Source organism: Sphaeramia orbicularis, chromosome 15, assembly GCF_902148855.1.
Source record: "Sphaeramia orbicularis chromosome 15, fSphaOr1.1, whole genome shotgun sequence".
In the NCBI taxonomy this organism is placed as follows: domain Eukaryota; kingdom Metazoa; phylum Chordata; class Actinopteri; order Kurtiformes; family Apogonidae; genus Sphaeramia; species Sphaeramia orbicularis.
Window position 1 is genome coordinate 52,738,229 of NC_043971.1, and position 24,969 is coordinate 52,763,197.

General features: G+C 41.7%; 1 protein-coding gene across 1 annotated transcript in view; it reads right to left on the bottom strand.

Annotated features, from left to right (window-relative positions):
* Nucleotides 1-110: 110 nt before the first annotated feature.
* Nucleotides 111-24,969, bottom strand: part of sult6b1 (sulfotransferase family, cytosolic, 6b, member 1) — a 40,671-nt gene continuing 15,812 nt past the window's right edge. The window contains exons 2-7 of the mRNA XM_030155370.1: nt 24,580-24,692; nt 20,747-20,836; nt 19,825-19,951; nt 4,947-5,041; nt 2,704-2,860; nt 111-1,414 (exon numbers count right to left, since the gene is read on the bottom strand). Coding sequence (XP_030011230.1) covers nt 1,287-1,414; nt 2,704-2,860; nt 4,947-5,041; nt 19,825-19,951; nt 20,747-20,836; nt 24,580-24,692 — 710 coding nt within the window. The 3' untranslated portion in view covers nt 111-1,286. The remainder of the gene's footprint in view (nt 1,415-2,703; nt 2,861-4,946; nt 5,042-19,824; nt 19,952-20,746; nt 20,837-24,579; nt 24,693-24,969) is intronic.

Genomic DNA, 24,969 nt, shown 5'->3' on the forward strand with positions numbered 1-24,969 from the left:
GTATTTTATTTCTTGAATTTGTTTTGGATTAGGTAATTTAGTTTTGAACAGTGAAGAAGGTTTTTTGTTTGTTGTTTTAGCCGCGCCCTCCCCTAACCCTCCATTAGTTGTAAAAAATAAATATTGTGAATTTAGTTTTTGACTGACGTGTGTGCTTGGGAGCTGGGAGGGGACAAAAGTAGAGCATATTATGTTCGTCCTGGTAAACCCCTAGGCCGGGGCGTAACAATTACAATAGGATTTAATTCTTCAATATGTCTTGGTGACAGATTATAATGTCATTCCAACCAAAAGTACAATGATTATTCTATTAATCAGTTAATTTACAGAAATGATTTGCAACTATGAATAAGTTTTCATGTAAAAATTCCAATGTTTTGCAGGTCATGCAGCTCCTTTGTTGTTACTCAATAGTAAACTCTGTATTTTTGTGGATTTTGGTCGTTGGCTGAATAGTGTTACATACTGAAAACTAAACTTGTCACATTTTACCTAAATGGAAGTAGAACTGGCTTTTCTTTTAGATTTTTAATACATTTTATAGTAGAAACAATCAATCTGAGTATCCTAATCTTCCAGCTGTAGTTTATTTTATTCATCTTGACTGAGGTGAGTCCACCCACTACAGTGCTGTTCTTGATGATAACAACAGGAGGCGCCAAAGGAACATTACAAAAAATTTTTTACATTGAAGGCAATAAACCAAATTTAAGAACCTTTCAACATATGCCTTTTTGGTCAAATCTAACTGAGTGAGAGAGAGAACAATTTGCTCTAATAATGCAAAACGTGCTTTAAAAGTGAATCTATATTTCCTTTACTTTCCTATTAGTGCTCCTGTGGGTTTACTGTTACTAGTCCTGTGGGTGAGTTAAAGTATCCTTACGTTATTGACTGATGGAAGCAGAATCAGATACAGGTGAGACAGGTACAGCTGCTCAGGTTTGTCAAGATAAAAAAAAAAAAAACTGGCTTCAACGTCTTACCTGATTCAAAAAAATGTGAAAATAACTTTTATCGCTGCAGACCCACAAAAGTTTACCTCTTAGACTGAAGAAGACTGACCATAAAGCACTTTTCCCCCTTTTTTTAATTTATATTTTTTCCCTTTCTGTTTCTTCATTTCTTTCCTTCCTTCTACTGTTCACCCTTTGTATTCGATGGGACTTTTGGCCCTGAACCTGTCATTCCAGGAAACTCCTTGACTGAATAAATCCTTGTGGTGAACTCGTCCTGAGCTCCTGTTTGACGTCTGGCCTTTGTGTCGGTGCCTCTGTGGGTTCGTTTCACTGACAGTGGTCCTGGTAGTTCAACTTGGCCCCCAGTCTGGTTCCCTTCAGGTGTTTGTTGAAGGCTTCATCCATCTCTTTATTCTGCTGTGGTGTGAAATGGTTCTTCCAGTCCCCGACCTCACCTAGTAACATAAAATATAAAAATAAAAATATCAGACATTCAGATCTCAAAATACTAAATCCTGGCCTCAAAAGTGAAACCAGAGATGTCGTCTCATTCTTTTTTGTATTAAGCAAGACAAGTTAGAAATGACATGGAATTCACACAAAAAGTAAAATTCGGCTCTGTTTTTCCAAATTAATGAGATAACTATCTTGTAATTATGAGAAAAAATAAGTTTAAAAAAAATTCAGCTCTGTTTTTCTGAATTAACAAGATACTGTTTTCTGAAAAAAAAATTAAATTCAGCTCTGTTAATTATCTCGTTAATTCAGAAAAACAGAGCCGAATTTAAATTTTTTCACAAAACAGTATGTCGTTAATTCAGAAAAAAAGAGCCGAAGTTTTTTTAAATTTATTTTTTCTCGTAATTACAAGATAATTATCTTGTTAATTTGGAAAAATAGAGCCAAATTTATTTTTATGTGTGAATGCAATACGCTTCTGTAAAATGATGTTCATACTAGGTTACATAAAATAGCTGGTGCATCAAGACCAGAATGAGACTAGAAAAGCACTCGGAGAGCGCAGACCTCCACCAAGGCAGATCAGTCCCCACCCCCCCATCACCACCAAAATTTAGTCATTTGTTCCTTGTGCCAGTATCAACATTTCCTGAAAATTTCATAAAAATCCGTCCATAACTTTTCAGTTATTTTGCTAATAGACAGACAAACAGACAGACAAACCCCAGTGAAAACATAACCTCCACTGTTACACTTGGCGGAGGTAATAAGAATAAGATAAGGATAACATATACATATATATACATACCTATTATTTACATATGGTTGTACGTGATGTTGATGTTGATGTGAAGTTCTGTTAAAAGTTCTGTTCTTAAACATTGTAATTGAAGAGCAACATCTGACACTGTCATTCAAAAGAAAGCTAAGAAATATTTTAAAAAAAATACTGAAAAGGCCTGAAATTTAGTTGAACCCTGGCACATGTTTAATCAGTGGTAGTAAAAAACATGTTTTTCTCTGTTCATTAAGATGTTTTCACTGAAATTTTTGAGGATTTATTCCTTAAATTCAAGTAAGTTCAGACAGTTTCCCAAAAAGTCAAATAAATTTGTACAAAGAAAAGGATAAAAACCTGCCACTTGGGTGAGATATAAATGATGTGTTTTTCTTGAATGTGTCAGTGGAAATAAACTAGAACTTCAGAGTGGATCTGGAAGGAGCACATTCAGTTTCCAAAGTAGCACATGTAGGAAAAAGACATGATGGAAAGAGTCTGCAGCACCTTTCCTGAAGATGACATTTCCCATGTTGCCATGGGAGTGGGTGGAGCTTTCCTTCATGGCGCTGAAGGTGCTTCCATTTGCGACCTCCTGAACCTGAGCTTCCGTCAGGCTGAAGCCGAAAAACTTGGAGATCTGACGGACGCCTTGGCTCAGATTCTGCAGAACAGAACATGGAAGTAAACACGAGTCACTTTTCCACTGGACAAATGCACAAAACTTTACCAATACTAAATGTGGAAAAAACAGAAGTGTGTAATATCAGTTTTTACATTAAATCACAAATGCAATGATTTGTTTATTTATTATAAACACGGTGACGAACATAAATGTCATGCTGACTGACAGGTATATTCATCTTTGTCTCATTGCGCCCTCTAGGTCCTGGAAAATGCTCACATTTCTCAGTTGTTTTGAATCTAGAATGCTCGTTACCTCTTGTGTCCACACATACCGCGCCATGTTTGTTTTAAAACTCTTCTTCGATTGTTGTAACATGCATCAACATCCATTTTTTATTTGTTCATGTAACTGTAGTTGTGCTAAAAGTTCTTTCCATTACAGTTTTGCACGATATATACCAGTCTCGCTATGCCTGAAAAACCACCCCTTGCAAGCGCAAAAACTTTTCATCGAAAAATGAGAATTTTGGCGAAATTGTCGTGTTTCCAGTCCGGTCCTTTAGGAACAAAGACAAACTGAGGTCTGGTACAACATGAAATGATGAAGATAATATTGATCAAACAAACTTTGGAATGGATTTGGATGTTTCAGCCTTTATGCAACAGAACAGGATGAACAGATTCACAGATAGATGGTTCAGTGTTTGATGGTAATTCTGTCATGAGTTTGGACATTTATCACTGAAAGCAGTGATAGTTGTCTTTTTTTAATGGAGTTCTTCCCTTTCCCACATTTCCCTGTGGTCTGCATAAACTGTAAATGTTCTGCCTGGGTCTGAATTCTTCATTCATTCAACGCCACAGGTCCATCTTCAACCCTTTTTCTGAGGAATGACACCAGAAAGGTGGTTTGGAGTAGGGCTGGGTAAAAAAATCGATTTGATTGATTTTGGATCGATTTCTTTTTAATTTTGCATAATTGATTAATGGTGGATGAGATCAATTTTTCAGAGCAGGACTGTGAGTAAATGACCTGGAAACCGCTGACGTGGAAGCGCGGCCGGCTCTGGCTTGGGCATATTTTCAGTATGGACTACAACCGCTGATGACGACAAACAATTATGTTGTACAAGAAATGTTGGTCTGAAGTCTTACTCTCCATCCATCCATCCATTCTCTTCCGCTTATCCGGGGCCGGGTCGCGGGGGTAACGGTCTAAGCAGGGATGCCCAGACTTCCCTCTCCCCAGACTCCTCCTCCAGCTCTTCCGGGGGGACCCCGAGGCGTTCCCAGGCCAGCTGAGAGACATAGTCTCTCCAACGTGTCCTGGGTCTTCCCCGAGGTCTCCTCCCGGTGGGACATGCCCGGAACACCTCCCCAGGGAGGCGTCCAGGAGGAATCCGAAACAGATGCCCGAGCCACCTCAGCTGGCCCCTCTGGATGTGGAGGAGCAGCGGCTCTACTCCGAGCTCCTCCCTGGTGACTGAGCTCCTCCCCCTATCCCTAAGGGTGCGCCCAGCCACCCTGCGGAGGAAACTCATTTCGACCACTTGTACCCGGGATCTTGTCCTTTCGGTCATGACCCAAAGCTCATGACCATAGGTGAGGGTAGGAACGTAGATTGACCGGTAAATCGAGAGCTTCGCCTCTCGGCTCAGCTCCTTCTTTACCACAACCGACCGGTACAGCGACTGCATCACTGCAGACGCTGCACCGATCCGTCTGTCTGAAGTCTTGCTCTTATATGTGCAAATGTCGTGACGTAACTAGTTATAAAACATAACAAATTAAGAAGGAATTCAAAATGACTGTAGAAATCCACTGGATTTTTGTCCAAATGAATCTACAGATAGTTTTGCAGCAGCTGGAGGGTTCAAATTCAAACTGTATGAACTATTAGGGTCCAAATACACAAAGAAATGAAGCACAGACTAAGAACAGTGGGTTTAGACAAATATGAAGCCTTTAAAGCCTGTAGGTTTAGGGATGGACCAGGACTCAGCTGACCAATCAGAATGCAGGTGTTTGTGGGTTCAATTTGTGCTTCAGACTGTAGACATAGATGCTGTTTGTGTGACAGAATGAGATCAAACACAGACGATAATAATGGTGATGAAAAGCACCTGTTTCAGCTCCTCATAAGTGACCACCATGACGCTGGGGTCGTCCATCTTCTTCTCCCAGGCCAGGGCGTGGTCAAAGTACGAGCCCCATGGAACTACACACAGCAAGAAGACACAAACACACACACACACACACACACACACACAGTAAGAAGACACAAACACACAGTCATACATGGACACAAATACACACAAACACAGACAGTAAAACACAAACAGAAATACACACACACACACACACACACACAGAATAAGTCATATATTAGTCATTGTGTGGGTCATAGTTAACCCTTTGTGGACTGGTCTTGTCTAACATTGAATCATGTACATAAACTAGTTAGTTAACCATACAGTTGGTCCGCCATCAGGAGATCTACTACTGGTAGATTCAAAACCAGTAGATCTACCATCAGCAGATCTACCATCAGGAGATCTACCATCCACCAGTAGATCCACCACTGGTAGATCCACCATCAGTAGATCTACCATCAGTATATCCACCATTGGTAGACCCACCAGCAGGAGATCCACCATCCACCAGTAGATCCACCACTGGTAAATCCACCATCATTAGCTCCAACCCTGGTAGATCTACCATCAGTAGATCTACTGATGGTAGATCTACCATCAGTAGATCCACCACTGGTAGATCCACCAGAAGGAGATCGACCATTGGTACAGCCACCATCCACCAGTAGATCCACAACTAGTAGATCCACCGTCAGTATTTGTCAGGGGCTACATGAACTTGACTTGAATGCATCAAAACTACAAAACAAATACTTTATAAGTAAAATCTATTTGTTAAAAGTAAATATACATGATTAGACCAAATCAGTCAAAAGGCTGTTAATTCACCAGGTGGTGTCCTGGATGCGGTCTGGTATCTGGAGTTTCCATCGGTCTCGCACAGTGAATGTTTTTCCATCCTGGTGGGTGAATGTGGCTGCAGTAGAACACATGCATCTGTACATGAACCTCTCACTGGGAACATAAAGACTTTGTGCAACTGTTGGAGATTTCCAGCAGGTCCAGGTCAGAGGAGGGCTTCATTTTATTTTGAAACTTTGAACACTGAGGTGTGTTAGTTGTGTTCATCCCTCCTCCTCTAACAAACCCACAGCTCTGTAGTTTATGTCCAATCCCTCTGAGGCATTCGCCAGTAAAGGCTCTGAGTAACACAAGTCAGATGGATGTTTTCCTAATGAGTCTTTTTAATGGCAACTTTCCTGTAATTTTGAAAACTTCCCCCCAAACAGTAACGGTAATGTTGGAACTTGGACACAACCTGCAGAAGCTTTGGATCATCTGCAGACAAACACTAATCTTCATAGAATACAGTGTTTGAGGCAAATCATTTCAGTTTTCATTGAAATGTTCAAATATTAAGACTGAAAACCACAGTGATGGAAAAATAATGAGCATCCAAATATGAAACCTAACATGTTAAAGGTGCGGGAGACTTTCGTGACCAATTTTTCATCCAATCTGTCCATCCTCAGTCATATCCTCAGTGTCATGAATCTGTTCGTCTGTCTGTCATTACTCAGCTGAATCTCTTACATTACGGTGAACAGTTTTAGTTCCATCCACCAGAAACAGACCATGTGTTTACACACAGAGCTGGGAGGGAACTCCGGCATCTGAGGAATTTTGTCGCAATGTGCATTGTGGGAATGGGAGGTTCACGCAGCCACCTGCAGCGGGAGCACAACCATATGATGTTATATGGATGAAACAAACATGACGTGGAAACGGCAGCAACTCCCCTCCCTCTATAAATATTCCTCCAGCCGTTTCTGCGTTTCAGCCGTTTCCACGTCATGTTTGTTTCATCCATATAACATCATATGGTTGTGCTCCCGCTGCAGGTGGCTGCGTGAACCTCCCATTCCCACAATGCACGTCGTGACAAAATTCCTCAGATGTCCAGTTCCCTCCCAGCTCAGTTTGTAAACACATGGTTTGTTTCTGGTGGATGGAACTAAAACTGTTCACCGTGAGGGAGGAGATTCAGCTGAGTAATGACAGACGGACGAACAGGTTCATGAAACTGAGGATATGAGTGAGGTTTGACAGATTTGATGAAAAACTGGTCAGGAAAGTCTCCCGCACCTTTAATAAAACATCAGATACTGGTGAAAAGCATCTGATTTGTGAGTGTCAGAGGATTATTTTAACCACCAGGGTGTAGCAGAGGGGAAACTTACACATGTCTACACATTCACAATATGAAGTTTAAAAGGTGTCTGAAAAAACCTGCAAGAAAGGACATGTTTACTGGAATGATCTATTCCATAAAATGTGTTTTTGTATGATTCTATAGGGTGCATACATTACATGGGAATAAAGTACATTTCTGACCAACAGAGAGTAAAATGTTGAAAAAAGTGCTGTTAGGATTAACCCAAAAGACACTCACAAAGATGGGATTTGGACAGGATTCTCCACTGTAGATGAACCTCTGCATCTATTCTAATGTCCACCATGACTCTGTGAGCCAGTCTTATTTGTCACAACCTAACTGATAACTCACAGATTTTTGACACCTTTCTTTTGTTTGACATTTCAATGAAGTAGGTTTGCTCTGAAATCTGGAGAATTACCCTACAGGGAACTAAGAATTTGGCCTGAAATGAAGATGCAACTAGTGGCAACAAAACCATAACTTGGGGCTCTTTCACACTGCGTACCCGAGTCCGTATCCGAGTCTGTTTGACCCCAAAGTCCGCTTAATTTTATCAATGTGAATGCAAACGTTCCGTGCTCGAGTACCGTACCCAAGTCCAGTTGAGAAGGTAGTCCTGGGTACGGACTGCGTGGACTCCAGGTGTTCTACTGTAGAATCATTGTAACTGCCTGATACACAGTGGAAGTGTTTCAGATCACATGCTCTGACAGAGCAACTGACAGAGGTTTTTATCATTGGAACCCCCTCACCTCTACCTGGTCCATGGAAAATTTTCATGCATGAAACTGGTCCATAGTACAAAAAAGGTTGGGGACCACTGGTCTAAACGTCTAAAATACCTTCTGTACATGGTGGAACAATGAGAATTCTACAGTTAGCTTAGTAATAGTTTTCTATCAGGAAAAATAGAAGCTTTTCTTTTAAGTCCGTCTTCAAGAACTATGATTCCATGACATATCATTTACAGGGATACAGTAACCTCAAAACTAAAACACTGATGTTCTAACAGGATAAATGCCTATATTGTAAAACTGGAGAACACATAAATAGAGGAATACAGATTACTAGCACATTGACCTGTGGGGAACCATGGGTTCTAGTTGTGGTCGTTTTGATGCTGGGCAGAGCTGCCTTTTGGAAAACGATGTTAGTGTATATTTTATAAGTACTGACATAAAAATTGTTGATAAATCATTCTTTAAAATTTAAACAATTTATATATTAATTACAATATCTAGGGACTGAAGTTAGTGGATGAGTTGTTCCTGTTTTTAACTTCATTTCCCATCATACAGCGTGGTACTGCACTTCCCGTCAACCGTCAAGGGCAACATAACTTGACTGTAAGACTATTATATTACAAAATTACCAACATTTCCCAACATATGGGTCTTATCAACTTGTCATTTTTGCTAGTCTCTTCCTTGACCATAAATGCGTCCTTCCTGTTTTTAACTTCATTTCTAGTCATGCAAGGCTGACAGGACGAGCAAGGCTGCTTCCTGTCCCTCCCCCTGGCAGCTGCTTAGCAATGTGAATTAAGTCAGTCCCTCCTGATTTTAAAAAAGGGAATTTTAACCCCAATACCTGTTGGTGAAATTGTGGGGCTCACTTAGGGAACCAGACCCACATATTCTGGACGCGTCCTCAGATCAGACCTTTCTGGGATGATACATTTGTCGCTGTGAACACAGTTTTCAACCAAACATTTTCTAAAGATTTAAAGTTTGCTATTTTAGGTGTAATCCTAGAAAGTTTAGAAGGAAATAACCGAGAATACCTCCTGTAAATTTTACTAACGGCAGCCATTAAATGCATCACCATCAAGTGGCTGAAACCTGAACCTCCAACATATAATATTTGGATTGAGAAAGTGAGGGAAATCTATCAGATGGAGCAAATTACTTATGCACTTAGAATTCACGGAGAGATGTTTACAAAGAGATGGAGTCCCATCTTTAAGCTTTTAATGCAATAAGCACTCAGTAGAGGTTGTATAGACATGTGTTTGGTTTTTTTTTGTCATTCATGTTTCATTTATGATTCCTTGTAATCAATATCTACGGCAGATACACTTTTTTGTTTTCTTCATGTTTACCATATGGGGATATTTGATTAGATTTATTAATGTATGTATAATGTCTTGTATATTTGTATGAGCAAAACTAAATAAAAATTAAGTTTAAAAAAAAAAAGGGAATTTTAAGAAAAAAGATATTTAATGTGGAGATGGGACTATTCCTCAACTGTAGGTACCAAACTGGCCAGGTACTGCAACGATACACAGACAGATGGTGTAGGTGCCATTTGCTTATTTCAGTTCTGTTATTAATTACTGAATAGTGATTTTATAATTTTATTTTATTTTAAAAAAGGTGTTTTTGGTTGTTGTGTGTGCCAATGGGCGGAGCTTGGGGTGCGCGACAGGGCTAGAAGGTATACGGCATTAGGGCCGAGGAGAGCTGACGGTTTTTCTGACCGTGTTCGGAACGTGTTCTTGTGGTTGCGGACGTTTTGTTTGTATTTTTGCCGTGTTTTGGACAGTATAACGTAAGATAGTGGAACTCTGTATGTATGTGCTTTTGTTTTTTTTGTATTTCTGTTTAATAAATCGAAGAAGACGAACTTTGTGGAGGACACACTCTTTTAACACGAGTCAGCCATAAGCTCCAAGTGGAAGGTTTCATTGGAAAACCTACATTTTAGTCAGAAAAACCCTTCTTTTCTTTTCCGTGGAAGAACATCATTGGAACGGACAAGGCTGGTGGAAACTACGGACTGACCCGGTGGATAACAAGGGAAGCGCTCGTTGAAGAACGTCGGAAAGTCGGCTTATTGATTGATGAGCGCGGAAAAAAGAAAAAAGAGAGCAGCCCGGTAAGCAGCGATCACTTTGTTAAGCCTGTGCAAGTTAGCATAATGGAGGAAAACTGTGAGATATCAGTATGTAGAAAGAGGGACTCTAAAATGACGGAGAAAGCTGTGGAGGAAAAGGTGCATCGATTATCACAGTCCAGGAAAGCTAAATTGGGTCACCTAACTAGCCAGGCTAACGAGATTGAACGGCTAATGGAGGACGATGCTAACGTCAATACAATTAAAAGGAAGTTACATGTGGACTATGAAGACTTGCTGGCTGAATTTTGTAAGACAAATGATGCTTTAACACACGTGCTGTGTGAAGAGGAGCTGGTAAAGGATCAAAGTTTGTGGTTTAAGCCTAAATTAATGTGCATTCGAGGATTTATGCAGCGAGTGGAAATGTGGATAAAATCAGCAGAAGATCGTGCTAAACAAGCTAAAGAATGTGATGCAGACGTACAACCAGCAGACAGTGTTTCACTAGTTTCAGCTGCTGAAAGCTACAGGAGCAGACAGTGTGGTTCAGCTGTTGGGAGCAAAGTGTCCATTGCTTCCTCTGTGCGACTTAAAGCTGAAGTGGAGAGAGCTGAATTACTTGCAAAGGCTGCAGCTCTTAAACAAAAGCAAGATCTGGAACGTCAGGAAGCTGAGTTGAAAGCAAAAAGAGAGGCTTTGGACATGCAAACTGCTATCGCAGCCTCTGATGCAAAACTCAAAGTTTTAGAAAATTATGAGAGTGAACACCTTTCACATGTAAGTGCATGGGGTGGAACGATTAGTGAGTCTCGATATATTCCCTTAACTGCGAGTCAAAACCCAGTTAACAACGTGGAGAATGGACATGGTGAATTTAGGCCATTGCATCCTCAGTCCACCACATTGCCACAGTCCAGTGGTGGCCACGTAACAGACAGTTATCCTGTGGAGACCCTCTGCAATGTTATGGCACGACAAAATGACATAACAGAGCTAATGATAAAGCAACAGAGAATGATGACATTACCCCCGTTGGACATCCTTACATTCAGTGGCGATCCTCTGGAATATAACTCATTTGTCAGAGCCTTCGAGCATGGCGTAGAATCCCGCACTGAAAGTTCTAAAGACCGCCTCTACTATTTAGAGCAGTTCACTGAAGGACAGCCAAAGGAGCTAATAAAGAGCTGCCTGCATATGAAGCCAGATGCAGGCTACCGAAAGGCTAAGCAGCTATTAAAAGAGCATTTTGGAAATAATTACAAAATCGCTGTTGCCTACACAAACAAAGTGTTGGACTGGACACCTATCAAGCCTGAGGATGCAGAGTCTCTTAATGCCTTCTCACTCTTCCTAACAGCCTGTGTCAACACCATGTCTGAGGTGAGTTACATGGAAGAACTGGATAATGTGACAAACTTGAAGGCTATTGTAGCAAAGCTTCCTTTTAAGTTACGTGAAAGATGGAGAAGTGTTGTTTGTAGCATACAAGAGGAATGTGACAGGAGAGTCAAGTTTAAGGACTTAGCTGAGTTTGTCCACAAACAGGCCAAGGTTGCTCTTCACCCAGTCTTTGGAGACATAAAAGATAATCCCACAGCTAAAACATCCTCAACTAAACAGAGTAATCACAAAGAGCAGAAAAAAGGCATAATCAGGAAGTCGTTCAGCACAAGTGTTGTGAAGCTGGAAAAGAAGGATGCAGAACAAGTGGAACGCTTATCTTCTGCCTCCACATCACTGGTGTGTCTCTTCTGTAAAGGTGAGCATGTCGTAGAGACTTGTAACAAGCTTAAAGGCAAGTCACACAAAGAGAAATTAGAATTCTTGAGAAGCAAAGGACTTTGTTTTAGCTGTCTAAAGTTTGGACACATAAGTAAAATATGTAAAGCAAAGGTGAGCTGTGAGATGTGTTCTTTAACACATCCTACACTTCTGCATATAAATAAGAAGGATGCAGTGACTGATGGAGAAAAAAGAAAAGATAACGCTGATGGTCAGACAGTTTTAAGTGCATTTGTCTGTGCTCAGTCTGAGGCTCGTGAGCTGACTGGGGCCGGGGAAGATGACTGTACCCTTGCAATAGTCCCGGTCCAAGTCAAATCCAAGATGGGAAATGAGATACTACAGACATATGCCTTCCTGGACCCAGGCAGCTCAGCGACGTTCTGTACAGAGGCACTAATGAATGACTTAAAGCTTAGTGGACGAAAGACTGACATGTTGTTGAGAACCATGAATGAAGAGAAACCTGTCAGTACTTACCTGGTATCTGGCTTGGAGGTCAGTAGTTTGTCTGGAGACGAGTTTATTGATCTTCCAGATGTTTTCACTCACAAGATGATACCTGTAGGAAAGGAAAACATACCACAACAAAAGGATCTTGAAAGGTGGCCTTACCTTAAGGAAATACAACTTCCTCAGATCAAAGCTGACATTGGTTTGCTCATTGGAGCAAATGTACCAAAAGCTATGGAGCCGTGGGAAGTAGTGAGCAGCATTGGTAATGGACCATGCGCTGTAAGGACCAAGCTTGGATGGACTATCAACAGGCCTCTGAGAGAAAGTTGTAGCAGCACAGATAAAAAGAATCCTTCCAAGACTCTGGCAAATCGTATTTCAGTGGTCAGTCTGGAAAGCATGTGGCTTCAGCAGTTTCAATTGGATTTCCCAGAAGGAGGAAAACATGATGAAGTGGAAATGTCCAGAGAGGACCACCAATTCATGGACATGGTTGCAGAATCTGCTAAATTAGTTGATGGCCACTATGTTATATGTTTGCCTGTGAAGAATAGAATGGATAGCATGCCAAATAATCGAGCGATGGCTGAGCAGCGAGCACAGAATTTGAAAAGGAGATTTATTAGAGACACCAGCTTTCACAAGGAGTACACAGACTTCATGAATGACATTCTGCAGAAGGGCTATGCTGTACAATTGTCTGATGAAGAAGTGGAGTACAAGGAAGGAAAAGTGTGGTACATACCACATACTGCTGTGTTTCACCCCGTGAAGCAGAAAATGAGAGTGGTATTTGACTGTGCGGCTTCATATCAGGGAACATCGCTGAACGACCGACTCTTACAAGGTCCTGATTTGACTAGCAGTCTGATTGGAGTCATCATTAGATTCAGACAAGAACCGGTTGCAATAATGGCGGACGTTGAAGCAATGTTCCACCAGGTTAAAGTATCTGATGATGACTCTGATTTGCTGAGGTTCCTTTGGTGGCCAGGTGGGGATTACCACCAGGCTCTTGCTGAACACAAGATGACTGTTCACCTGTTTGGAGCCACATCCTCACCCAGCTGTGCTAGTTATGCATTAAGAAAGTGTGCTGAAGATCAGAGTCAACAGTTTAAAGCTGAAGTGGTCCAGACAGTCCTTCAGAATTTTTACGTGGATGATTGTCTCAAGTCTGTTGCTTCAGAAGAGGAAGCCATAACAATGTGCCAAGACCTCATGAATATTTGTGGCTATGGAGGCTTTCGTCTCAACAAATGGGTGAGCAACCGCCGGAAAGTGCTGGACTCCATCCCAAAGTCTGAATTAGCAAAGGAGATGAAAACATTGGATCTCGACCAGGATAAACTACCTATGGAGAGAGCCCTCGGTCTCAATTGGTGTGTGGAGTCTGATATGTTTAAGTTCAAAATCACAATCAAAGACCGCCCATTTACTAGAAGAGGACTCCTCTCAGTTGTGAGTTCAGTGTATGATCCATTGGGCATACTGGCACCCGTGGTTTTGCCTGCCAAGACTCTCTTGCAAGACTTGTGCAGGTTGAAGATTGGATGGGACGACGACTTACCTGAGCACATCAAAAAGAGGTGGTGTGACTGGTTAGCCGGTCTCCCTGCTTTAGAGCACTTCAGCTTTCCCAGATGCCTTAAGCCTGAGGGATTTGGAGACTGCGCATCAGCGCAACTACATCACTTTGCTGATGCAAGTGAGTATGCTTATGGATCAGTCAGTTACCTTCTCATGCAGAGCACAACTAACAAACTGCATTGTGTGTTCATGATGGGCAAATCCCGAGTGGCTCCTCTCAGGTCACCTACGATTCCACGAATGGAGCTGACTGCTGCTACAGTAGCAGTGAAAATGGATGGTGTCTTGAAAAGAGAGCTTCAGCTGGACCTCACACACTCAATCTTCTGGACAGACAGTACGGTTGTACTCAAGTACCTGCAAAATGAGACGTCACGTTACAGAACATTTGTAGCAAACAGAGTGTCAGCCATTCCGAAAGACTCTAATATGGATCAGTGGAGACACGTCGGCACTGATAAGAATCCAGCGGACTGTGCTTCTAGAGGGCAAAGAGTTGGTGACTTCATGAAAAACGTGAGTTGGGTGTCAGGTCCAGATTTCCTGTGCAGTCCAGTTGAGTGCTGGCCAGAAACTCCATTGAGTAATGCAGAAATTACTTTGGACGATCCTGAGATCAAAAGAGTGACAGTCAATTCCATAGCTGTGGAACAAAGTGCAAGTCCATTCAAGAGACTGGTGAATTACTTCTCTTCCTGGATGAAGTTGAAGCGAGCTGTGGCATGGTTCATGAAGCTTAAAGCTTTGCTCCAGGGACTCTGCCAAAGACGGAAAGAGCTGCGTGCAGCTGTTGAGGAAGTCATTTCCAACAGTAGCCAACAGCTGATTCAAAATCAAATGAACAGCTTTAAAGAAAGCTACAAGAGCGCACACATTTCATTGGAAGAGTTGGATAAAGCGGAGCTGCACATTATCAGGTACTGTCAGGAGGAGAAATTCTCTGGAGAGATTGCAGCTCTGAACAAAGGACAAAATGTCATGCGCAGTAGCCCCTTGTACAAACTGAACCCCATCCTCCAAGATGGCGTACTGCGAGTTGGTGGAAGACTGAGTCGGGCTGCTATGCCTGAGAACAACAAGCAACCTATCATCTTGTCCAAAGACTTTCACATTGTAGATTTGATTCTCCAACAGATACATAAAGAAACAGGACATGGAGGGCGCAACCACATGCTCTCTGAGTTGCGTCAGAAATTGTGGATCACGAGTGCCAACACGGCTATCAGGAAGATCTGTGGAAGGTGTGTAACATGTCGTCGCCTGCATGGGAACGCTGGAAAACAGCTTATGGCAGATCTCTCACAAGACCGAGTGTTACCAGATGATCCCCCCTTTACAAGAGTGGGTGTGGACTATTTTGGACCATTCGAAGTCAGACGTGGGAGAAGCCTCGTAAAGAGATATGGTGTCATATTCACGTGTTTAGCTGTGCGTGCAGTGCATATTGAGCTGGCCTCATCATTAGACACAGATTCGTGCATTAATGCGCTCCGGCGGTTCATGGCACGGCGAGGACAAGTGAAAGACATTCGCTCCGATAATGGGACAAATTTCGTTGGAGCCAACCGAGAGTTGAAGGCAGCCATTGCTGACTGGAATTCCTCAAAGTTCCAGCATCTGTTCCATCAACACAGCATCAAGTGGACATTTAATCCTCCCGCAGCCTCCCATCATGGTGGAGCATGGGAGCGGCTGATAAGATCAATAAGGAAAGTCCTCAACTCTACGGTGAGAGAACAAACCTTGGATGAAGAGAGCCTTCACACTGTCTTGTGTGAAGCAGAGTCAATCATAAACAGCCGACCTATCACAAAGGCGTCTAGTGACCCAAACGACCTGGAGGCACTGACGCCTAATCATCTTCTGCTTTTGAAAATCAAACCAACCTTTCCCCCAGGAGTGTTCGACAAGGATGATCTCTACACTCGGCGTAGATGGAGACAAGTTCAATATATGTCCAACTTATTCTGGAAGAGATGGGTCAAAGAGTACCTGCCACAACTCCAGGAGCACCAGCGATGGGCCACAGCTTCCAGAAACTTTGCAGAAGGAGATGTGATTCTTCTTGTGGATGATTGTGCTCCGCGGAATTCATGGATTATGGGAAAAATCATCGAGACAGTTCCAGACAAGAAGGGTCATGTTCGCAGAGTTCGGATAAAGACAAAGACTAACACCTTGGACAGACCCATTACTAAGATCTGCCTGCTCATGGAATCTGAATGGGCCAGTGGTAAAGACTGAGCCCCTACGATGAGTCAAGTGCTAGTAACCTCTGACTCTGTTTCTCTCTACAACTGATGAAGATGAAGATGATCTTCAGATGGACATTGTATCCTTTTTTTTGAAGTTAATTAATGTGGCACTGAACATTCTCTATGCCTGTTAAAGACATTCCTTTTACATTTGAAAGTTAAACGTTTGGTGGTTAATGATATTCGTTGAAATATAATTGAAATGTGGTAATTGTTCTGAACTGTTGCATTAATAGAACAATTAGGGGCCGGTAATGTAGGTGCCATTTGCTTATTTCAGTTCTGTTATTAATTACTGAATAGTGATTTTATAATTTTATTTTATTTTAAAAAAGGTGTTTTTGGTTGTTGTGTGTGCCAATGGGCGGAGCTTGGGGTGCGCGACAGGGCTAGAAGGTATACGGCATTAGGGCCGAGGAGAGCTGACAGTTTTTCTGACCGTGTTCGGAACGTGTTCTTGTGGTTGCGGACGTTTTGTTTGTATTTTTGCCGTGTTTTGGACAGTATAACGTAAGATAGTGGAACTCTGTATGTATGTGCTTTTGTTTTTTTTGTATTTCTGTTTAATAAATCGAAGAAGACGAACTTTGTGGAGGACACACTCTTTTAACACGAGTCAGCCATAAGCTCCAAGTGGAAGGTTTTATTGGAAAACCTACAGATGGACAGACGGACAGACAGACAGACATCGCTGAGACCTTCCAGTATTATAATGTCTTGAATGTGGGGACAGTGGTTGGTCAATAATGCCACATGACTCCAACATATATTATATGTTAGTGACACATTTATTGTTGAAACAAAATAAGTTATCATGTTATTTTTCTAGTTTTAAGACCCATTCTCCTCTTTCAATGTCCAGTTTATTTGTTGTGCTTTATTGTACTCTAGTTTTAAAATATCTGACAAGGACAAACATATTTCCATTATGCGACCTTGACATTATGTCCAGTGTAGCTGACTTCAGTAAAGAAGCTAAACGGTGTTTTAAACAGACGTTTATACCAGTGTGTAAATGTCTCCACTCAGCCTTTATGTATGGATGCAGTAAACGTCCTTTATTTGAGTTTTTGACCCTGCTGAGCCGACTGTGCTGTTTATTAGCCCATAAACTTGACCCAGATCTGAATCGTCCTGTCACGCTGACCGGCCTCGAGCTTGCGGTCATTAAAGGTGTAACCTGTGCCCGGGGGGCGGAGCTGACCCTATACCTGAGATAAAAAGATTACTTAAGTAGAATTCTGACCTACTTGGAGGGCCTACTTCATGTGGCGCACACGTTATAGTTAATATTTAACCTGTTCCAAGGGTTGATAAGAACTGTTTTATTTCTTATCATTAATAAAGGATTAAATCTGGTATTAATGGGCTGAATGCCTTCATCTTAATGCTGCTGATCGTTCTTCCCTCAAAACTTTAACCTCTAATATATAATAATAATTCATACGGCCTAACGGTTTTTGTCCATTAACTAATCAATTTATGTTTGCAGATCAGTCACTGAAGCAGTCAGATGAATAACGAGTAGTGAAAGTAAAAAAGTGACAGAAAACGGGAAAAACCCAATTATCACTTTGCAAAAGTACTAATATTCACTGTAGTATCCACTTTTTCCAGATTCACAGTTTATTGAGTCATGTTACTTCACTGAGCTTCAACACAGAATCACTGTTCAAAATGTAAATAATTTACAACACTTTATTATGGGTAATCTGCAATTGGATCTGTTGTACCATATTTGCAAAACAAGACTTACGCTGTTGGGGGCCTACAGTAAGGGTATATTCCCGAGATCCCCTCAATCCTCTGCTATATAACAAAGCAAATAAATGACACAATGTATAAAAGATACCAACTTAATTTTGGATGATCGATATGAACCAAATTTCAGCTCAATTCGCCTGCTATATCTAGCAATAATGTCCAAAAAAAAAGATTTTTCAACAGAAGTGCCCCCATTTGGACAAGTAATAATATTGATGGAACACCCCAAATCAATAGGGTTCTTCCCCTGGGGGTCACCTATGTTGGTGCTAAAGGGGGATAGTTATCAGGTTCACATGAAGAATATCTGGTCTGAATAATGTCAGAAAATTATTTGCTGAATAATGTCAGAAAAGATTTTAGATATTCGTTGGACGATCAACATGAATCAAGTTTGAGCTTGATTGGCCAGCGATGTCCTTAATGTCAAAAAAATTATTTATCAACAGAAGCTCCCCCAACCATTTGGAAAAACACACCACCTGGTGTCAAAATATGACATCATGTAAACTCAAGGTAATGGCACAAAGAAAAAGACAATCGATATGAACTCAATTTGAGCTACATGGACCTGATGGTGGCAGAACAACGGTCAGAGAACCAATCTCTCCCCACAAAACTCCACCTAGTGAATGAAAATGACCCCATTTGAACTCCAGATGGTAGACAGAAAATGGACAATCAATATGAACCAAATTTTATCTCAACTGGCCTATTATTGCTTAATTTATTTCAGAAAAACTGATTTTCAACTAAAGCGCCCCCATTTGGATAACTTAGGGTGTTTTCACACTGGGTGTCCGAATCCGTGTCTGAGTATGTTAGACCTCAAAGTCCACTTTATTTTATCAATGTGAATGCAAACGTTCTATACGCAAATACCGTACCCGAGTCCAGCTGAGAATGTAGTCCTGGGAATGGACTGGGTGGACTCCAGTGCGGTACGTTGCCATTTGAAAGCAATCTATACCTGAGACCGAAAGTGACCTAATTACTGCGAGACCATAGACGGCGCTCCTGTTGTCTTGGATCTGCTCACCTTATTGGCTGAACCACTAGGTGATATATCTGGGACAACGAGGGTGGCTCTTCTTCTGTTTGCCTCAAACAGGATAACAGATAGAAAAGTAGACTGTCAAGGGACGGTTTGAGTCTCAGGACGATATGAGTCGCGCATGCATAAAAATTGTCAGGAGACACAATCCGTCACTTGACATAGACAAATGAACAGAACTGGTGCTCGGTTGATGACGTTAGGGTTTGTCACTTCTGCGTTTTTGTTGGACAGCTACAGAATTCCTTTCACTCCGCCACCTACTGTTTCGGTCCTGTAACAGCCACTCGTTCTCTGGCACGGGCCGCGGCAAAGGTGTGACCGTATCCACAGATGTGGATACCCAGTCTGCAAACACCCTTATAATCCTCACAGAGAAGCTGAAATCGATAGGGTTCTTCCACTAGGGTCCCCTATGTTGGTTATCAAGGGAGAAGGAATCCAACCAAATGTGCTCTAGATATTCCATTCACACAAAGGAAATCCAGCGGCAGTATTCGGGGTAAAACCATTAATCATAATTACAGATAAAGTTTCAGCATTTTGTGTGGTTCAAACCGTGGATTCAGAGGGAAGGTCTTGGAAATATTCTAAACCTTTCTTTTAAACCTGCGGTTAATCTGAGTATACAACCCAAACACTAGTTATTTGGTAAAAGTGTTTTGGTTGACATATTATTACAGTTCAGTCCTGAGCCTCCAAATGACCAGAGTTCCCTCCTCCTCATTAAACTTAATAATGAACCAAAGCAGACAAATCTGTAAGCCAGAAAAATACACAGCCTTTCCCACAGTCTACACTAAACCTACATCCAATTCCCATCATGCTCTCTGACACACTGAATGGTGGTGATATGATTTAAAGCCTCCAACTGTTGGACATCTACTCGAAGCCAAACCTCACACTTGGCATAAAACAAAACATAATAGAATGTGTTTTTCTCACCATCTCCAGAAAGGAAGTCGGTGAAGAAAGATTCCCAGGATTTCATGGATGGGAGGACGGGGTTGTTGTTACAGAAATGATAATAAGAAACCAGGGTGTCTTTAGGATTTCTGAAGATCACCAACATCTGTTTACAACAAAGTACACAAACACCGCATCAGTAAAAAGAATAAGAATATTCACACAGACAGTGAGAGCTCAGGTCCATACAACTGTGGAGCAAATGATGCACATGTGAATATATAAAAGAATGAATAAGTTCTGTTTTCCCTCAGGTTATGGTATAAAACACAGGTGTCAAACATATGGCCCGTGGGCCAAAACCAGCCCACCAAAGGGTCCAATCCAGCCCGCAGGATGAATTTGTGAAATGTAAAAGTGACACTGAAGATATTAACAGTAAAGGACGTACAGATGAATATGATCTGAAGTGGGTCAGACCAGGAAAATCCTATCATAATTAACTAGAAATGACTACAATGCTACTTCTTCGTTTTAGTGTAAACAAGTGAAATTACATGAAGATGTTGACATTTATAAACTATAGTTTCACAAAATATGTGAATAACCTGAACAAATATGAACAACCTGAAAAATAAGTGCAATTTTACTAATATTCTACCTATTATTAAATGTTTTTACAGGATAGTTGGTAGATGTAAACATTTCCATAACTGAATTTAACTTTTTTCACTGTAGTTATTAGATTAGTCCGGCCCACTTGACATCATATTGGGCTGAACGTGGCCCCTGAACAAAAAAGAGTTTGACACCCCTGGTCTAGAGCCTTCAAATTAGATTAGATAAACACACACACACACACAGGAATTAAAAACAACACATAGTCTTCTTTGAAAGCCACTTGTCTTATAATTTTGTACTCGGACATAAAAGTGTCTTTGCATAAGTGTGTGAAACTCACCTTGGTTTTGTTTTGATAGAAACTCTGAGGGATGTTGTCAGGATGCATATGAGTTCCCAGAAACCTCGGAGAGGGGGCCTGTTCCACCAGCTGAGGAGACAAGGAAGGGGAGGGGCATGGATTCAGCTGATTACCTTTGGTTACCATACTTTTATTACCCCCCGAAGGGGAGGCAAGGGGTATTGTTTTTGGTTCATTTTTTGTTTGTTTGTTTGTTTAACACTTTAGGAGCAAAACTATTGGTTGAATTCATACCACATTGGGTTTCTAGATTGCCGGTGACCCAGAACAGATGTGATTACATTATCGGAAAAGTTGGTCAACGTTCAAATTTTTAAATTAATTTTCAAAAATCTTTTTTTACCACCTCCAGGAGGTACTGTGATCATTTTGCTTTGAGTGTTTGTTTGTTTGCGTATTTGTTTGTTTGTTTGTTTGCAACTTTATGGGAAAGCTTTTCCACCCATCTTTCCCAAATCTCCCCCACAGATAGGCCTAGGCCCTGGGACCAGCCCATTACATTTTGGTCCCAGTAGGCCAAAGTTCAAGGTCACAGCAAGGTCACAACATCTACAATTTTCCATCTGTCATCACTGAGCAATTTTCCAAAATTCATAAAAAATTCAAAATGACTCCGATTAGCCTCCAATTGGATCCACCTGTAGCTCAGAACAATCTCTTGTATCTGGAACTAAATTGTCCACATCCACTGTGGAATGTGGACTCTGTGGACATTTACATTTAACACTGAAAATCCCATTTACCACACATTTAAAATTAGAACTCAACTAATATTGATGTGAATTGAATATAAATGGACAGACACATGACTGGTACCAAGGCTTCCACTTTTTCTGCTGTATGGAACAACCTGGAAACTGTAGAACTTAAACAGAAATAGTCCATCCACACATGCACACTGTTCAGGGTGCTTGGTGGAGGTTTGTGTTCTCTGACTACTTGTTTTCTTTTTTTTTTTTTTTTTTTTACTTACAATGGCCGAAATTTATCTATGCTGTCTATGTCTGTGCTGACACCAGCACAGACATAGACATGATGGCATCAGCTGGATCAATGCCTAAATAAGTTACAATACGTGTGAGAGTTAAGGTTTGTTGTGCTTGGAACCACTTGTTGAGTTTATTGCCTTTGGTTACTGTACATTCATTCAAAGATGGAAATGACTCAGTGGTACCACAAGAACAAAGACAGACTGTACATAAAACAATAAAACAAAGACACTGGTAGCCCCCCCCCCCCCCCCGCTACATAAGGGATGCACATGTGGTGTCCAAGAAACACTGATTTAATATGAACACTCCTTCAAAGTGGAAACATCTGTGTTCAACTAATCCAACGAGTCACATGCATGAAAATATCAGTATATGTCCAACTGACTAGGTCAGGGGGGGAGGGGGGGTCAGGGTGGATGGGCGTTGGATTGGGGGGGGGGGGCTGGGCTCAGGGTGGTTGGGAGTTGGATGGTGGGGTCAGGGTGGATGGGAGTTGGATAAGGGGGGGGGGGGGGGTCAGGGTGGATGGGAGTTGGATAAGGGGGGGGGGGGGGGGGGGGGGTCAGGGTGGACAAGGGTTGGATGGGGAGATCTGGGTGTATGGGGGGGTCAGGATGGATGGGAGTTGGATGGGGGTTGGACAGGGGGGTCAGGGTGCACAGGGGTTGGATGGGAAGGCAACAGCGCTGTGGACTTTAACACTGGAGCCCCAGAGTAAACGCTTCCACTGCTGTTTCAGACTGAACCCATGACCATGAACCTTCACCAACTGTGGGTTTAGTGTTTGGACGTTCACAGTCTCCACCCAAAGGCAGCTCAGACTAATAAAACCAACAGCCACGTCTAAGCTTTTAATGTGTGCTTAGAGGGTGGATGTGTTTTATGGTCAATAGAACCATATTAACCAAACCTTAATGTCATTGTGAGCTTTGAACTAAAGCCAGACCTTTATTGACTTTATTGACAAATAAGTCGATCTGAAAAAACCTGGAGTCACTAATGCCCTGGTGTGAACTGCATGGTGAAGCCGAGAGGTCGTCTTTGAGTTTGCGAGGGTTCAGCCATTGGTTGACCTTAATCTACAAAGCTCTTCTCAGTTTGGTTCCATCATACCGATCTTTACTTCTCCAAAGAACACTGCCCAGTATTCCTTAAGGACTTGTGAAGTGTACTGTTTGAATGTATCCAGACTTTAGACTGAGGAGGGGAAGTGAGCTTTCAGCTTTGCTGCCCCCCCTGCCTGAAATACCCCCAACAGCAGCTGAAAACACTGGAGACTCACAGATAAGACAGTGAGAGTCAAATGGACTGTGTGTGTTTGTAAATTGCTGTTGACCTCAACTAAATTTGCCGTTTAATAAAAGTAAAAAATGCACTTTTAAAAACTGTCAAACTTTGTTATTACTAAATTATTGTTTGTTTGAATTTGCTGTTATTACCTATCTTTAAAAACCTGTATTCTTTCATGGTGTGTGCTGTTGACCTCTTGGCCTGGTCGCCCTTGTAAAAGAGATCTCAATCTCAATGGGGCTCTATCTGGTTAAATGAAGGTTTAATAAAAATAAATAAACAAGAAAAGCACTTGGAGAGCGCAGACCTCCGCCAAGGCAGATCAGTGGGCCCCTGTGGCCCCCCCCCCACCACCACCACCAAAATTTAATCATTTCTTCCTTGTGCCAGTATCAACATTTCCTGAAAATTTCATAAAAATCCATCCATAACTTTTTGAGTTATCTTGCTAACAAACAGACAAACAAACAAACAAACACATAAACAAACAAACAAACAAACAAACACGCAAACAAACAAACATGCATGCACACAAACACACAAAGCAAAGTAATCACAATACCTCCTAGGCAGAGGTAATAAAACATCTGGAGTTTAAGTGTAGATGCAACAGCAGGGACCGAACCAGGAAAGTGTCTCCACTTCTATGAAGAACTTTGACTAAGAAAACTCAAATAGGCCTGAATATGATGTTCTGTCCAACCTAAAGCATAAGATCTGATCTGCCTTGGTGGAGGTCTGTGCTCTCCGAGTGCTGTTCTAGTTGTACATGTTCCAGTTCCAGTTCTCCTGTTATGTCCCTGTTGAATAAGCAAATCTAATGTAGTCTAAACTAATTCTTGTATAAATCATGTGTATAAACCAGTAAACAGACAGTTATTATGGATGTGGGCGACCCAGACTGGTGGAGTTAACTACCTTCAACAAATAGTCCATGACCCCCCCACCCCACCCCCAGAACTCCAGTACAGACATTATGAAGGCCCCTTTAAGAACCTATAACACAGTGTTTTTCAGCCTTGGGGTCAGGACCCCACAGGGGGGGTTGTCTGGTTTTCAAATGGGGTCGCCTGAAATGAGTGATGTTAAAATGGGGTCACGAGCCAAAACAGGTTGGAACCACTGCTTTAAGAACTCGACCCTCAGTGATTCTGTGGACATCCACAGCTCTGATGGTTCTGACCTGCTCCAGGTCCAGAATGTCCTGATGAAGACTTTAAAGACCGGTTCATTTGTATTTAATGCTCAACAACCACTTTATGTAGATTTAGGATTCTCTGCTGTTTGCTCATCTGCTTCATGTTCTGAACCTAAAGTCAAACCACAAATAACTATTTGCAATGTTTTTATCTTGATGAAAAGTAACTCAAATTGGGGTAATTTTCATTATTTGTATAAAATGTTAAATCAAAATGAGGGAAAAAACGTTACAAAATAAGAACTAAATGTCCATGTCCTTCCTAAAACCCCAAAGCTGTTCTAATACTAACAGCAGTCTGGACTAAGAAACCATTCCTATAAAACATATACCTTTATGACGTCCGGTCCAAAGAACTCCATGAGCGGAGGCATCCTGGACTCGGTCTTCATCCCTGTGGCCTCGGCCATGATCTTCCTCAGTACCCCCACCATCCAGTTAAAACCTGCATCCACACATGCAGCAACATTTATATATGAAAAAGAACGACTTAATGGAGGTTTAAACACAGTTTAACACAGTTTGACACATTATCACTTCTGAGTTCAACATAACTGGACTTTTTATGGCCCCGCCCACCCAGGGGGCAGGGGTATGCAGAGGTCACCCTGACCCTGACCCAGGACTTCAGTGTGCACGTCCATCTGTCCTTCTGTCCCAGATATTTGTCCTTGCACACTATTCACCCGATGCTTTTCAAATTTCACACAAATGTTCTTCAT